This window comes from Leptonychotes weddellii, unplaced genomic scaffold (genome assembly GCF_054177405.1).
Source record: "Leptonychotes weddellii isolate Sample4059 unplaced genomic scaffold, ASM5417740v2 HiC_scaffold_649, whole genome shotgun sequence".
In the NCBI taxonomy this organism is placed as follows: Eukaryota; Metazoa; Chordata; class Mammalia; order Carnivora; family Phocidae; genus Leptonychotes; species Leptonychotes weddellii.
The window spans coordinates 1-16,006 of NW_028033863.1; the positions used below are offsets into that span (position 1 = coordinate 1).

At 43.4% G+C, this 16,006-nt stretch overlaps 1 protein-coding gene across 1 annotated transcript; it reads right to left on the reverse strand.

Annotated features, from left to right (window-relative positions):
- Window positions 1-1,936: 1,936 nt before the first annotated feature.
- Window positions 1,937-14,934, reverse strand: LOC145719701 (sugar phosphate exchanger 3-like). Its single transcript, XM_081811250.1, has 5 exons — window positions 14,521-14,934; window positions 13,794-13,955; window positions 12,493-12,601; window positions 4,813-4,905; window positions 1,937-2,143 (listed from the first exon to the last, which is right to left on the reverse strand). Exons 2-5 carry the CDS (start codon window positions 13,880-13,882, stop codon window positions 2,051-2,053), a joined length of 384 nt encoding a protein of 127 aa, XP_081667376.1. The 5' UTR covers window positions 13,883-13,955; window positions 14,521-14,934; the 3' UTR covers window positions 1,937-2,050.
- Window positions 14,935-16,006: the final 1,072 nt, after the last annotated feature.

Below are 16,006 nucleotides of genomic sequence, written 5' to 3' on the forward strand. Positions count from 1 at the left end.
GGGGGGGGAGAGTGGTGGTGACACAACTATACTCGTTTGTCAAAACTCAGAACTACACACCAAGAAGGGTGAGTTTATGCGCATACTTCAATTTTTCAAAAAATGTGAAAAAACAGAACAAAAATGTATACAGGATGGGCGCCTGGGTGGCTCAGTTGGTTAAGCGACTGCCTTCGGCTCAGGTCATGATCCTGGAGTCCCGGGATCGAGTCCCGCATCGGGCTCCCTGCTCAGCAGGGAGTCTGCTTCTCCCTCTCCCACTCCCCGTTTGTGTTCCCTCTCTCGCTGTGTCTTTCTCTGTCAAATAAATAAATGAAATCTTTAAAAAAAAAAATGTACACAGGTTTTAAAACAATACGTATATATGTGTGGGTCAGCGGGCCATGAATAAGTGAAGTACGTCAATCTCTCAAACAGCAGATACTGGAAAGCAATAATAAAATTGGGTCTAATCGAACTCCATGCTTTCATTCAACCAACAAAAATTCCTCACTAGGAGCTAGGAAACAAAAAAAGATGCATCAGGGCGCCTGGGTGGCTCAGTTGGTTAAGCGACTGCCTTCGGCTCAGATCATGATCCTGGAGTCCCTGGATCGAGTCCCGCATCAGGCTCCCTGCTCGGCAGGGAGCCTGCTTCTCCCTCTGACCCTCCCCCCTCTCATGTGCTCTCTCTCTCTCTCTCTCTCATTCTCTCTGGCTCAAATAAATAAATAAAATCTTTAAAAAAAAAAAAAAAAGATGCATCAAACGTGGATCTTGGCCTCTCTGGCACTTGATTAGGCAGGTGTTGTTCCACAACCCTCACACACAGAAACCCATATAACCGTCCCTACCAGCCCTGGTGGGAGGTACTCAAACGAGGAGGCTGAAGCACACAGCAATCACACCCGGGAAAGGGCAGAGGAGGGACAGACACCCAGGGAGTCCAGGTCTTGGGAAATCTGTGACCTCAACCACCGTGCCACAGACTCCTGGGGAAAGCAAGAATGATACAGAAATCAGTGGACTTCCTCGTCGACAACCTCAGTGCCTTCAAAGAAACACAGGAGGGGGAGTATAGAAGAGGAACCGATTACTTTTAAGAATGAATGAGGTCAGGGCGCCTGGGTGGCTGAGTTGGTTAAGCGACTGCCTTCGGCTCAGGTCATGATCCTGGAGTCCCGGGATCGAGTCCCGCATCGGGCTCCCTGCTCCGCAGGGAGTCTGCTTCTCCCTCTGACCCTCCTCCCTCTCATGCTCTCTGTCTCTCATTCTCTCTCTCTCAAATAAATAAATAAAATCTTTAAAAAAGAAAAAAGAAATTAAGTCTTTAAAAAAAAAAAAGAATGAATGAGGTCAGTAAAGGAAGACATCGTGAAGGAAGTGCCATTTGGCCAATAACTTGCTGGCGACATTGAGTGAGACTATGGAGAGCTGAAAAGAGAGCCATTCAAGGCAGGAAGAAGAGCAAGCGCAAATGTAGTGAGGCAGAAAGGCACAGGATATGGTAGGACCACAGAAAATAGTTTGGCCAGAGCCAAGTGGTGAAGTGTAGTGACAGACACGACTGTCAAGGCGGGCCATGACCCGGTTCTCGAGAGCACCAAATGCCGTGCTATTTATGCTTGGCTCTTGTGCTCACTTCGGCAGCACGTATACTCTTTATGTGTGGCTCTGGTGCTGAGTCATGGGAGGGGCCTGATCCAAATCTCACTTTAAAAGGACTCCCCTAGGGGCGCCTGGGTGGCTCAGTTATTAAACGTCTGCCTTCAGCTCGGGTCATGGTCCCAGGGTCCTAGGATCGAGCCCCGCATCAGGCTCCCTGCTCGGCGGGAAGCCTGCTTCTCCCTCTCCCACTCCCCCTGCTTGTGTTCCCTCTCTCGCTATGTCTCTCCCTGTCAAATAAATAAATAAAATCTTAAAATAAAAATAAAAATAAAAATAAAAAAACCTGAAGATTAATTTTACTTTTCTATTCTACATATAGAAATGGGGGGGGTACTTGGATTCTAAAATACCCGACCAAGATGATGATATTGATGATGATGATGATGATGATGATAATACCTTTTCAACTTACCACTAGCGCAGAAGAGCACATGCCAAAAGATAGAACCCATCGTAAATTAAGCCGATCTCCAACAATTCCACTGATGAAAAGGCCCTAAAAATAAAGCATTATATTTTACAGCTCTTAATAACAACACAGCCTGACAAAAGGAAGATGTTTTGCCAAGCAACTAGGGAAATAAAACACTAACATGACTCAAAATTAAACTTCATTCTTAAGCCCAGACTAGCTGTCTCCATCAGCTTCACAAACGTTCCATGAAACGACAGTGCGCTTCTGCACATTATACTATAAACCAACTCACGCACCAAAATACCGTAATCCAGTATAAACTTTGATTCTACCAAAAGTAGATCCCCCTCACTGCCTAAAAGGAGACTGGAAAAACAAAAATAAAAACAAAACGGAACAAAACTAGGAATACTAATAAAACAAGCACACAAATATATTTCATTTTCTAGAACAGATCAACTCTTAAAGATCAGTTATCTGCATTCCCAGAGGCTGCTCTTAGCCATCTGCATTCTGAATCAAGGTATGTTACAACATGTCCTGCACCACAGAAGCTTCTGGGGCACAGGCACTGCCTGTTTAATCTGACCTTTGGGTTTCATGACCTCACGAGGCAGGGAGAGTAGGGACGCACAGACGGTAATTAGCTGAAGATAAGTACAAATGTTCTGCCTTCTGCTCTCCTCCCACTGAGTGGCCGGAAATAAAAACCTGGGTCATGGTAGCAAGGCAGACTAAAGAGCCCAGGGCAATACACTAAGTTTCTTCCATAAATCTGTAAAATGAATCAACACCCTGACCGAAAACCTAAATCCAGATACAAGCGTTTCTGATCAACTGATGACATCCACATTAGAGAAAATTTACATGATGTGTCTTATTATGGTCAACCTGTCACAACCTCAAAAGAGGCACCTGTAGGCTTTCGATTCTGTGCTCTATAGCTGCCACTCACATGTCTTATGCTATATATAGTAAAGGGGGTGAAGAAAATCTCTCAGTGTTTCAGATCGGGGATTCAATTCATCCGTGTTGTTCCAAATGCCCGCATGACACCTGGAAGCTACAGAAGAACATGCAGCTCGATATAAAGAAGAAGAATGATCACTGACGTTTCGTGGTACCTTTTATCTCCTAAACCTATTTAATCCTAGGGATAGGTATTATCACAACTCTGTAGAAGAGGAAACTAAAGATCAAAAGAAGGTTCCATTTCAAAAAAGTTTCACACAGCTAGTTGACGGTGGAAGAGCTGGTCTTTGCACTAGACTACACCGCTTCTTAAAATACTCCATAAAAGGCTCAAAGAGAGGCACCCCTGGGAGTGCTCCAGCCAAAGCCGGATGACCCTGTACTAGCATTTCATACAGAAAACGCCCAGGGTGAGGAGCATGGCTACATGATCGAAGGTCTGCTCCAATTGTTTCTACAAGTTTCCTCTTTGAAGAAGACATTCCAATAACTGCCCAAATAAACATTCAGAGAGTATTTTAGGACTTTCACTGGGTATTTCACATCACCTGGACATTCGTAATTAAAAGGCTTTTTATGGAGCACTTGGGTGGCTCAGTCTGTAAGTGTCTGACCCTTGATTTCGGCTCAGGTCATGGTTTTGGGGTTGTGGGATTGAGCCCCGTGTAGCTTGACAGGGAGTCTGCTTGGGATTCTCTCTCTCTCTCCCTCTGCCCCTCCCCCTGCTTACGCATGCACACACGCTCTCACTCAGAGAAATAAACCTTTAAAAAAAAAAAAGGCTTTTGTGTAACTGTACACATTTTCAAAAGAGGAAATCAGACACTGGGAGGAAAGGAGGACCACTCACGGTGCATGGGTCCAGTGGCTACCACCACTTCCCACAGCCTTAATTCAGCAACCACCAGACTTGCTCCCTACAACCACACAGAGATTCTACCTTCAAAACACAGTTAAAACCTACTCTTCCAACCTCTGTTACTCCCACCCTAGATCTAAGCCACTATCATCCTTCACCTCAAAATCGGAATAGCCTAACCTGTCTCATTTCTGTCTCTGCCCTTTGGTCCAGTCTCCCGGGGCAGCAAGTGCGCCTGTCCAAACACAGGGCAGATCCTGGTACTCCTCTGTGCAAAACCTTCCAGGGCTCTCATCTCACTCAAGATTAAAGCCAAAGCCCAAATAAAGGGACCAAAGTCCTAAAGGTCTGAGCCCCATACCTTCTCTGGCCTCACTTCCTGTCACTCTGTTCCAGTCAACCTGACCTCACCCACGTCAGGTCTTTGCTCAAATATCCCCTCTTACCTGAGGTCTTCCCCAGCCATCCTACTTAAATTACAACTCCCACCCACAGCTATTTATTCCCCTTTTCCTGCTTTTTTCTCCACAGCACCTACCCCCTTCAACCATACTCTCTATTTGCTTACGTATAGCATTGTATTACTGTTTGTTTTCCTTAGATCCCACTTCAAGAATGTAAGTTTTATAAAGCTAGGGATTATTCCTGTGTTGCTCATCGATGAACTCCCACAAACCTGGCACGTGCTAGGTGTTCAGTAAATATCTGTCAAATGGATGAATAAATGAATGTATGGGTGGGTGGGTGGGTGGGTGGGTGGATGGATGGATGGATGGGAGGGACACAGAATATAAACTTCAGCGATGCTGAACTCTCCTCAGTCAACAAATTCTAGAATCCCTTACAAACTTAATAAGGTTGGGAGTCGTTTCCATTTACATCTTTCCTCAACCTAAAACCCCCAAATTCTAAAACTTACCACAGCATAAGAGAAGAGGAAAATAGTATCCAGTGTCCCAAGGAAAAGAGTGGCTTCCTCTGCGCTGGGAAACAAATGGTTGCTGCTCCAAATCTAGAGCAACACAACAAGAACCACGTCAGTCCCCGCTGGTACCTGTCAGTCCTTCCTCTTTCTCAAAGCACCTTCATCTACAGCCTCTGCCCACCCTCACAGAACCCTGGGGAGGTTTAATAGAGGAAACCGGCACTCATGCCGAAAGGTCTGCAAGGTCAAAGCTATTTGCACAATACTGAAATGTTATCTGCTTTTGCCCTTTAACTTTTCCCTTGATGGTGCAAACGCAGTGGGGGAAAAAAATAACAATCGCTATATTTACTGCCACGGTCACAGTTTAAAAAAAAAAAAAAAAGCCAATTTCACTTCAGAACATCCTTGGTACATGCTAAATGCTCAATACATATTTGTGGAGTAGTGGGGCACCTGGGTGGCTCAGTCGGTTGAGCGCTGGACTCTTGATGCCAGCTCAGTTCATGATCTCAGAGTCGTGAGATCAAGCCCTGTGGGCTCCGTGCTCAGCGCAGAGTCTGCTTGTCGCTCTCCCTCTTTTCCACCCCCTCACGCATGCTCTCTCTTTCTCAAATAAATAAAAATCTTAAAAAATTTTTTTGTTGTTGAGCAGTAAAAAGTGTTCATTTTACTAAAGCTGGCCCCTGAGTACACTTATTTTTAACACCCTGTGTGCCGGAGTGGGGAGTGTGTAGAGCACTGGGCACAGCAAAGTACCGGGGCTGCACTGAGGGAAAGCACTCGGCAGCTGTGTGAGGTGCAAGCGAGGAGACTGTTTTTTACTTGAAAGAATGACTGACAGACAAGCTATAGTTATTCAGATTTGGGTATTTGGCAGACATTTCCTCAAAAAAGAACGAAAGAAGCCTGTCACTTCAGAATCCATTCAAAGTAAAGACAGACAAATGGATCTTAATGTAAGGGTATAAAAAGTTAATTGATACAGTTTCAGATTCCACATGGCAACTAACCTCTAAGAAACTGCCACTTGTCAAAGTCTGGTGTAGTATCAAAGATGAATGCCCACAATTAACTGAAAAGGCTATTAAAATACTTCTCCCCTTCCCACTATGTATCTGTCAAAGGTCAAAATCTCTTCGTATAGTTCAAAGGATCATGTTGCAAGAGACTGAATTCAGAAGCAGACGTGAAAAACTACTATCTTCTATTAAGCCAGACATGATGAGATCTGCAAAAATGTAAATCAATGCCACTCTCCTCATTAAGTGATTTTGTTTCAAAAAATCATCTTTCATAAAATGTTATTTATGTTAACACATTATGAGTTTATTTAATTCACTTAAAAATAACTTAAAAAACCTATGTATTTTTTAAAGATTTTATTTATTATTTATTTTAGAGGTCGGGGGAGAGGCAGAGGGAGAGAGAGAATCTCAAGCAGACTTTGTGCTGAGTGTGGTACCCGACATGGGGCTTGACCCCAAGACCCTGAGATCATGACCTGAGCCGAAATCAAGAGTCAGATGCTTACCCGACTGAGCCACCCAGGCAAGCCTCCCCTTTTTATTGTTGAAAACCGATGTATTTTTTTTTCAATTTCTAGTTTTAGTTTCTAAAACACTAAGTATCTAAAAATATGAACCCACATAGCCAAAAGCTCTTTGGGATCCTCAGAACAAAAATTTAGAGAACTACAGGAATAAATGATTTCTGAGATGGGTTGTCACAGAAAAGAAATTCTGACTCTAGAATATTAAGAAGAAAAATCACAATCAGCAATAAATAAAATCTTTAAAACAAAGTAAAATTATAAAATATATAAAGCGTGATTCTAAAGGATTGGGACTCACTTCTGTGTGGCTTATGGCACTGGTCTTGCTCCTTTAACACCACCTCACACACTGCTGCCATGACAGAGAAGAGCCTACAAAGCTAAGCTCCATCAGTGTGCTAAGTGGGGCCCTAAAGTTCTCCAGTTAGAGTTATTTTGCCACATTTTCCCTCAGACTTTGACCCTGATGTTCATCAGGACCCAGGACTAAGCCCTGTTGGGCATACACCAACGTGAGCTAGAGACCACGGCCTCAAGCAACTGCTCGAAGTTTCTGGAGTTTTTCTTTATTCTCTCAAGAGGTCACCAAAACTCCCTGCAGGTGTGGCTTTCACAAGAACTGACAGACTTGAAACAGCTTTCTTCTGCTTCACTGCCAGAATTCAGCTGAAATATACTTTTGATGGCTTACTTAACAAATAGAACACAAAACCAAACCAAAAACTAAAAAAACCAAGTAGGACTAACACAAAGATACAGAAAATAGGATAATAGAAAAAGCCTAGAAAAGAAAGTTTACTTCAGTCACAGAAGTCAAAATCAAGACAAGTATACCAGTTAGTAAGAAATGGTCCGTCCAAAGGAGTGAATCATCCAATGTTTCGTGAAAGTCACCGACAAAATGACTTTACCATGCTGAAACCCCACACACTTCAGTGGTTTAAGCTGGCCTGCGTGTATGTACAATTATCATGTGAACCCACCGGCCCGTATGAACATGGGGTTTTCCTGTGTCTGATGGGGAGGGTTTGCACGAATCTACGAGAACAGCGGCATGCTGAGGCACTTCCTGGTAACACGAAATTGTGTGCTTATAACAACAGTGACAGTGTGGGTTTCCTAAGCGAGAATGTTCATCACCGAGTGAGGGCGAGGCATGGGGTGGGGACCTACTGACAAGAGATTCCAGCAGTGGTGAGCAGAGGATGAGCTCATGCTGACCTGCGTTCAGGGGTCTGTTCTCTGCCTACGGTGAGTGGTATCAGTTGACGTGAGGTTCTTCAGGGAAAGAGTGGCTGTGGATGAGCTTGAGACAGAAAGCTGAGGACACCCTGAATCCCGCTTCCCTCTCCTGGACAGTGGAGGCTCCCCACGCTATTCTCATGGAAGGACTATACTGTCTGGAGAGGTAAGGCTTTTTAATTTAGTGAACAAAATTCTGTTTACAATTTTCAGTCAAGTTGTCTGACTTGTCAAATTTAACCATTACCTCCTTATTATCTCTATACATAGATCTTATGTTCACTGGCTGTTTTCAATGTTTGTGCAAATCAGAGGGATCCATTATAAATTCTCAAGGAAAAGACACTGTGTGTGCTTAATTCTTTTTGTAAAGCATCTAAGATAGCTATGCATAACAATGAAAGCTATCAAAAGTAATTTTTGATGATGCTGACACTTAAGAAATGTTTAACAATATATAAGCAAAATACTTTTCAGAATAATTCCACATAAACTTCTGGTTCTAAGAATGCTTCCCACTGTGGCCAAGAAAGGAGGTCTCAAAGGGAGGCCAGGGTTGACAGTTACAGACCCAGAAGCACAGGAAGAATGAAAGGCACAGATGGCCCCAGGAGCTCCACTCCCAGCAGTGGGCTTCAGAAAGGAAAAAAACCAGACCTTAAGGTCTAAAGAAAGGAACAGAAGGTCAGCACTTCTGTCCATAATGGCAGAGATGGAAGTACAAACATCTCCAGGATCAGTCTGAACTTGACTTCTATATAACCAATCCATCCAAACTACTTAATCCATAGTTCTGAAAAACCAGAATGGTGAAACCTATTTTAGCAGCAATTAGAGTAAAAAAACAAACAGCTAAGCAGAAAAGTTAATGCAAGTCCCATAAGAGCTAATAATGTGACATAGTTACTGGCAGGAAAGAGTTAACACGGCAGGCCTGGGGGGAGGGGGGATTGGTTAGCCAGGTGATGGGTATTAAGGAGGGCACGTACTGCATGGAGCACTGGGTGTTATATGAAAACAATGGATCGTGGAATACTACATCAAAAACTAATGATGTGATGTATGGTGACTAACATAATAAAATTTTTAAAAATTAAAAAAAAAACAAACAAAAAAAAACACGGCAGGCCTGAGACTGTTCTCCTCAAAAGGGCCTACTTGTGAAGTGAGCCCCTTGGCTGGCATCTGGGAACTGGGATTTTGGGAGGGTTCCCATCCTTCTCTGCTAAGAGTGGTTCACTGTACCTAAACTGTTTGTACAAACAATGTGGTTTATGCTGAACCTGCTTTCCTCCTGAGAGTCTGGAATTTTTGTATGTGCCAGGCACAGGGCGCCTACATGACCAATCCCAATAAAAACCCTGGGTGCGGAGTCTCTAATAACCTTCCCCAGTAGACAAGATTCCACCAATGCTGTCACAACTTGTTGCTAGAAGAATTACATCCATCCCGTGCACTCCACCGAAAAAACACTCTTGGAAACTTGTACCTGGCTTCCTCCAGACCTCAGCCTGCCGAGGTTTTCTTTGAATATTCAGCAGGCTGTCATGTAGCAGGAATCGACTACTATGCGTGGCTCAGAAGAAAACCCAAGATCGAAATTAAACAGCAGAATAGTTTTCCCTCAATACAAGGAAGAACTTCCTCGAAGTATTAAAGCAGAAGGTGAGTGAGCATCTTTCAATAATGACAAAGAAAGATTCCATTCTGGCTGAGAGGTCAGAGCACACGACCCCTCTAAGGCCACCCTGTTCTGAAGGTTTGTGATAAGTCACTTGATCACTTAGACATACTCACTGTGCACACAACACTAGTCAAGACTGAGTGTGAAATCTAGCCCTCTAGAAATCCAAATCAAAACCTCAATGAGATACCACCTCACAGCAGTCAGAATGGCTAAAATTAACAAGTCAGGAAACGACAGATGTTGGTGGGGATGCGGAGAAAGGGGAACCCTCCTACACTGTTGGTGGGAATGCAAGCTGGTGCAGCCAGTCTGGAAAACAGTATGGAGGTTCTTCAAAAAGTTGAAAATAGAGCTACCATATGATCCAACAATTGCACTACTGGGTATTTACCCCAAAGATACAAATGTAGGGATCTGAAGGGGTATGTGCACCCCGATGTTTATAGCAGCAATGTCCACAATAGCCAAACTATGGAAAGAGCCAAGATGTCCATCGACAGATGAATGGATAAAGAAGATGTGGTGCATATATACAATGGAATATTATGCAGCCATCAAAAGGAATGAAATCTTGCCATTTGCAACGACGTGGATGGAACTGGAGGGTGTTATGCTGAGTGAAATAAGTCAATCAGAGAAAGACATGTATCATATGACCTCACTGATATGAGGAATTCTTAATCTCAGGAAACAAACTGAGGGTTGCTGCAGTGGTGGGGGTGGGAGGGATGGGGCGGCTGGGTGATAGACATTGGGGTGGGTATGTGCTATGGTGAGCGCTGTGAAGTGTGCAAGACTGTTGAATCACAAACCTGTACCTCTGAAGCAAATAATACATTATATGTTTAAAAAAAAAAAAAAAGAAGAAGATAGCAGGAGGGGAAGAATGAAGGGGGGGAAATCGGATGGGAAGACGAACCATGAGAGACGATGGACTCTGAAAAACAAACTGAGGGTTCTAGAGGGGAGGGGGTGGGAGGATGGGTTAGCCTGGTGATGGGTATTAAAGAGGGCATGTATTGAATGGAGCACTGGGTGTTATACGCAAACAGTGAATCATGGAACACTACATCAAAAACTAATGATGTAAATGTATGGTGATTAACATAACATAAAAAAAAAATCTAGCCCTCTATTCTTAACATCTTTTCTTTTAAAAGTTCCTGATAACTTAAATTCAATAAAAATTGTACAAGAGGGCTGCCTGGCTGGCTCAATCGGAAGAGCATGCAAGTCTCGATCTCGGAGTCATTAGTTCAAGCCCCTTGTTGGGTGTAGAGATTACTAAAAAAACAAAAAACTTTTTTTTTAAAGATTTTTTATTTATTTATTTTTGCGCACACCAGAGAGCAAGCTTGAGCAGGGGGGAGGGGCGAAGGGAGAAGCAGACTCCCTGCTGAGCAGGGAGCCCAAAGCAGGGCTCAATCCCAGAACCCTGGGATCATGAACCGAGCCACCTAGGCACCCAAAAATAAACTTTAAATAAAAGGGGGTGGGAAAGAAAAATCATAAAAGAGCATCTTCAACAGAACATCAGTTCTGTGAGGACAGGCTCTTTTTTTCCTTTTAAACCTTTCTCTAGGTGTTTTTGGGGGTGGGTAATGCTCACTGCCTACAACAGTGTTTATGCAAGACAGACCCTCAATAAGCAATTGACTGAGTAACTTAATCACATTTTGAGGGGATAGTCCTATAACCTTCAGATCTCTATCAACTTTTAATTGATCCAAATAGGGGAAAAGTATTTTAAGAAATCAGACATGCTGGGGCACCTGGGTGGCTCAGTTGGTTAAGCATCTGACTTTGGCTCAGGTCATGATCTCAGGGGTCCTGGGATCAAGCTCCAGTTGGGCTCCCCACTCAGTAGGGAGTCTGCTTCCCCTCTCTCTCTGCCCCACCTGCCCCTCCCCTAGCTTGTCCTCTCTCTCTCAAATGAATAAATAAAATCTTTTTGAAAAAAAAAAAGTAAGACATGCCAAGAATATTAATATGTATGTATAATCCCACATAAGTAGAACTCAAGGAATGTGGTAAAGAATGAGGGGAGTGGACTTGTGTATTGACTAAGGATATTGTAAAGAATAGCATCTCCATTCCAAACTGGGATTCACCTGATCCATAATGAATTCAAGGAAGTGGATACATACTCCCTGACTTCTAGACTTTTTTTTTTTTTAAGATTTTACTCACTTATTTGAAAGAGAGAGAGCATGAGAGAGGGGAGGGTCAGAGGGAGAACCAGACTCCCCGCTGAGCAGGGAGCCCGATGCAGGACTCGATCCCAGGACTCCAGATCATGACCTGAGTCAAGGCAGTCGCTTGACCAACTGCGCCATTCAGGCGCCCTGACTTCTAGACTCTTAAGCAAGATACAAACAAATGAAACAATTAGAAAGTATGTAAATACTGAGACATTAAACTATGTAACACATGGTGTACACCTTTCAGAGGGGGGAAAAAATCAGTGGAAGGTGGGAAGAAACTTGAGAGAAAAAGTGGCAATTTCAGGAAGCCTGGCTGGCTTAGTCAGTAGAGCATAAGCCTCTTGGTCTCAGGGTCGTGAGTTCGAGCCTCATGTTGGGTGTAGAGATGACTGAAAAAAAAGAAAAAGTGGCATTTTATCTTGCCACAAAGGAAAAAGCAAGATTTAGATGGGTGGGAAGAAAGCAAAAGAGCATACAAAAGAGGGCACCTGGGTGGCTCAGTTGGTTGGGCGACTGCCTTCGGCTCAGGTCATGATCCTGGAGTCCCGGGATCGAGTCCCGCATCGGGCTCCCTGCTCGGCAGGGAGTCTGCTTCTCCCTCTGACCCTCCCCCCTCTCATGCTCTCTGTCTCTCATTCTCTCTCTCAAATAAATAAATAAAATCTTTAAAAAAAAGAAAAAGAGCATACAAAAGAATATAAGCAAAATCTCAAAGGCAGAAATGAATACAGGTACTTGTGAAATTCAATTAAAAAACCACCTCAACAGAGATGTGTCACTTCAAAACAGTGAGAAGGAAGCTGGATGCAAGGCTTGAGTCAGGGCAAGCTAAGAAATTGGGCAGAACAGTTTGGGTTTTATGCCATAGGAAACAGCCATTTCAGAGTCCTAGGCAGATGAACGAAACAAAGTAGAAGAACTTGAGAGGAATTAAGGGGTGGGCACAGCTCCCTTCCTAAACCCATCCCAACATTTGCTCTGCTTACCTCTACAGGCAGTCTAACTGACTTGTTGAAAGCACTTGGGGTCCACTGCTTAGAGATACTGACTTTAACATTGCTAAAAGTTTTTCTTGATGCGTGGAGCAACGAATAACTGCAAAAGAGAAAAGAAATACGACTGAATGAATAGCAAAGAAAACGGCATTCGATAAAATCTCAGATATAGTCCCATTTGTTTTATTCAACTTTAGAATTCTTCTCTTAAAAAAAAAGGAAAAGTACTGCTTTATGAGAACTATCAATTGAACAGTCTCTGCCAAGCAAAAGAAAAAATTAATTACTCTTCTTCATTACGAGCCCCTGTGTTCACTCATAACTTACCCCTCCACCTAGAAGATAGATGCATGACTGATCCCAACCCACTCTAAATCATGGTGGCAGTTCTGTAAAGAATTTGAAGTCTTTAACAACCGTTGGCCCCTTGATGCATTAGCCATTAAGTAGCTTTCTCTGGAGTCCTGTCTTTTCCTCCCATTGGTGTCTCCTCTCACCCCTCAAAAATGGATATCCCTAACATAAGCATCCAAAATTACCTATCAACTCTTACACAGAGAGCCATTTCCTAGTTTCTGCCTTAAAACAAACAAACAAATAAATCACATCATTTGTGGTGACTTCAATAAAGATTAATAACAAACAAAATCTGCCCAGAAGAAATAATCAAAATAGCTGAGTCTCAGGGTTATAAATAACATGGCTCCTAAAACCAAACAGCCTGATTTATGGCATCCTTGGACCACCAAAGAGAGCCACTGAGGGCCACAGAATCATAAATATGGATGATCCTTCAGTCAGGCTAACACTCGGGATCTCACAGGAGTTTCTAGAGCTCCTCACAATTGTCTCATACCATCTTTACTGCTCAAGGATGCACAGGGCACTCCCTGAATATTCGCACCCTTTGTTCTGAAGCTCCTGGTTTTAATCGTATATTAAACCAGGGTTTCTCAACCATGGCACTAGTGACATTTTCGGCCTCCCAAATTCTCTATTGTGGAAGGCTAACCTGTGCGTTGTAGGATCTACAGGAGCAACCCTGGTCTCTACCCACTGCAAGTGGCACCCTTTTGGTGACAACCAAAAATGCCTCCAGACATTGCCAAACATGGGCAAAATGGCCCTTGAAAACTACTTAGAGGTACCAGAAAGCACAGCAGAAAGAATAACCAGCCTATTTCATAAGCCCATGCCAATCACCGCACTAAACACTTGCTGTGCCAATAACTAGCTCCCTCAAACAAACAAAACCAAAAAACCCAAGGGCACAGTTTGAGCAACGAACATACCTGAAGAAGGTGAGCAGGAACACAACAACATGATGATGGCTGAACCGGGAGAACAGAGTTCCTCTTTGAAAAATATTTGGCCAGGCCATAGTCTTCCTGACCTTCCTCCTCACTTCTGACCTTAAAGTTTGGATAGTGAATTATTTACATCATTTCTTCTTTCTGGAAAGGCAAAATGCATTATCAACATTACTTAAAATAGGCAGTCTATCCAAAAACTGAATTGTGTAGACTTATAATAGTCAGTATATTATCAGACCTTGAAAAAAATCACATGGGCTAGCTGACACCAGAAAACTGACACCAGATAATTGTGTTTATAACAAGTCCCTAAAAAGAAAAATAATTTTTTTTACGATTTTTATTTATTCATTGAGACACAGAGAGAGAGAGAGGGAGAGAGAGAGAAAGAGAGCACGAGCAGGGGGAGAGGCAGAGGGAGAGGGAGAAGCAGGCTCCCTGCTGAGTCAGGATCCGGATGTGGGGCTCGATCCCAGGACCCCGGGATCATGACCTGAGCCAAAGGCAGACGCTTAACCATCTGAGCCACCCAGGCGCCCCAAAGGAAAAATTCTTGACAAAAGATTACATCCTAATAGAAAGAATTCTAATTGAACCATGAAAGACTGTGGACTCTGAGAAACAAACTGAGGGTTCTAGAGGGGAGGGGGGTGGGGGGATGGGTTAGCTTCGTGATGGGTATTAAAGAGGGCACGTATTGGGGCGCCTGGGTGGCTCAGTCGTTAAGCGTCTGCCTTTGGCTCAGGTCGTGATCCCAGGGTCCTGGGATCGAGCCCCGCATCAGGCTCTCTGCTTGGTGGGAAGCCTGCTTCTCCCTTTCCCACTGTTCTCTCTTGCTTGCTGTATCTCTCTGTCAAATAAACAAATAAAATCTTTAAAAAATAAAAATAAAAAAAAATAAAGAGGGCACGTATTGAATGGAGCACTGGGTATTACATGCAATGAATCATGGAACACTACATCAAAAAAAATAATTAAAAAAAAAGAACTCTCATACAAACTGATAAGAAAATCACTAATTCAGGGGTGCCTGGCTGGTTCAGTCAGAAGAACATATGACTCTTGATTTCGGGGTTGTGAGTTCCAGCCCCATGCTGGGTGTAGAGACTACTTAAAAATAAAATCTTTTCCTTTTTAAGATTTTATTTATTTATTTGAGACAGAGAGAGTGAGTGAGAGAGAGAGAGCGTAAGCGGGGTGGGGGGCAGAGGGAGAGGAATAAGCAGACTCTCTGCTGAGCAGGGAGATTGATGCGGGGCTTGATCTGACTGAACCACCCAGGTGCACACTTTAAAAATAAAATCTTAAAAAAAAGAAAAGAAAAGGGCGTCTGGGTGGCTCAGTCGTTGGGCGTCTGCCTTCGGCTCGGGTCATGATCCCAGGCTCCTGGGATCGAGCCCCACATCAATCTCCCTGCTCTGCAGGGAGCCTGCTTCTCTCTCTCCCACTCCCCCTGCTTGTGTTCCCTCTCTCGCTGTGTCTCTCTCTGTCAAATAAATACATAAAATCTTTAAAAAAAGAAAACACTAATTCTGACAGAAAAATGAGGAAAGGAAATGAACAGGAAATTCAGAAAAAATGAAATGGCTATTAAGCTTATCAAAAGCTCCAATCTTACCAGTAACACAAGAAATGCTAAGTAAGGCAAGAAAACGTTTGCATAGTTAAAAAAGATGTGCCCAATGTAGTTCAAGGTCTAATGACTCCTGAACTCTCATATGCTGCCGAGGGCGGTGAAACACAGTATTAGAGGAAGATAATCGACCATGTTCATCAAGAGCCTTTGACACAAAAATTCAATTTCCAGGGATCTACTCCTAAAGAAATACAAGATGCAGGGCGCCTGGGTGGCTCAGTCGGTTGGGCGTCTGCCTTCGGCTCGGGTCATGATCCCAGGGTCCTGGGATCGAGTCCCGCATCGGGCTCCCTGCTCAGCCAGGAGCCTGCTTCTCCCTCTCCCACTCCCCCTGCTTGTGTTCCCTCTCTCGCTGTCTCTCTCTGTCAAATAAATAAATAAAATCTTAAAAAAAAAAAAAGAAATACAAGATGCATTCAGGTCTATAAACAAAGGTAGTTTTCATAATGTGTCAAAGGAGCTTTTTTATATTAAAAAAATGAACTTTGTAATGTTCATCATCATTAGCCATCAGGGAAATCCAAATCAAAACCACACTGAGATACCACCTTACACC

Excerpts from the sequence above, each read along its gene's own strand:
- LOC145719701 (XM_081811250.1), bottom strand. The coding sequence starts at position 13,882 with ATGGCCTGGCCAAATATTTTTCAAAGAGGAACTCTGTTCTCCCGGTTC. Across the intron at positions 12,602-13,793 it reads TTCCTGCTCACCTTCTTCAG|TTATTCGTTGCTCCACGCAT; the intron begins GTATGTTCGTTG and ends TCTCTTTTGCAG. Across the intron at positions 2,144-4,812 it reads TCCTCTTCTCTTATGCTGTG|GGCCTTTTCATCAGTGGAAT; the intron begins GTAAGTTTTAGA and ends CTTTATTTTTAG.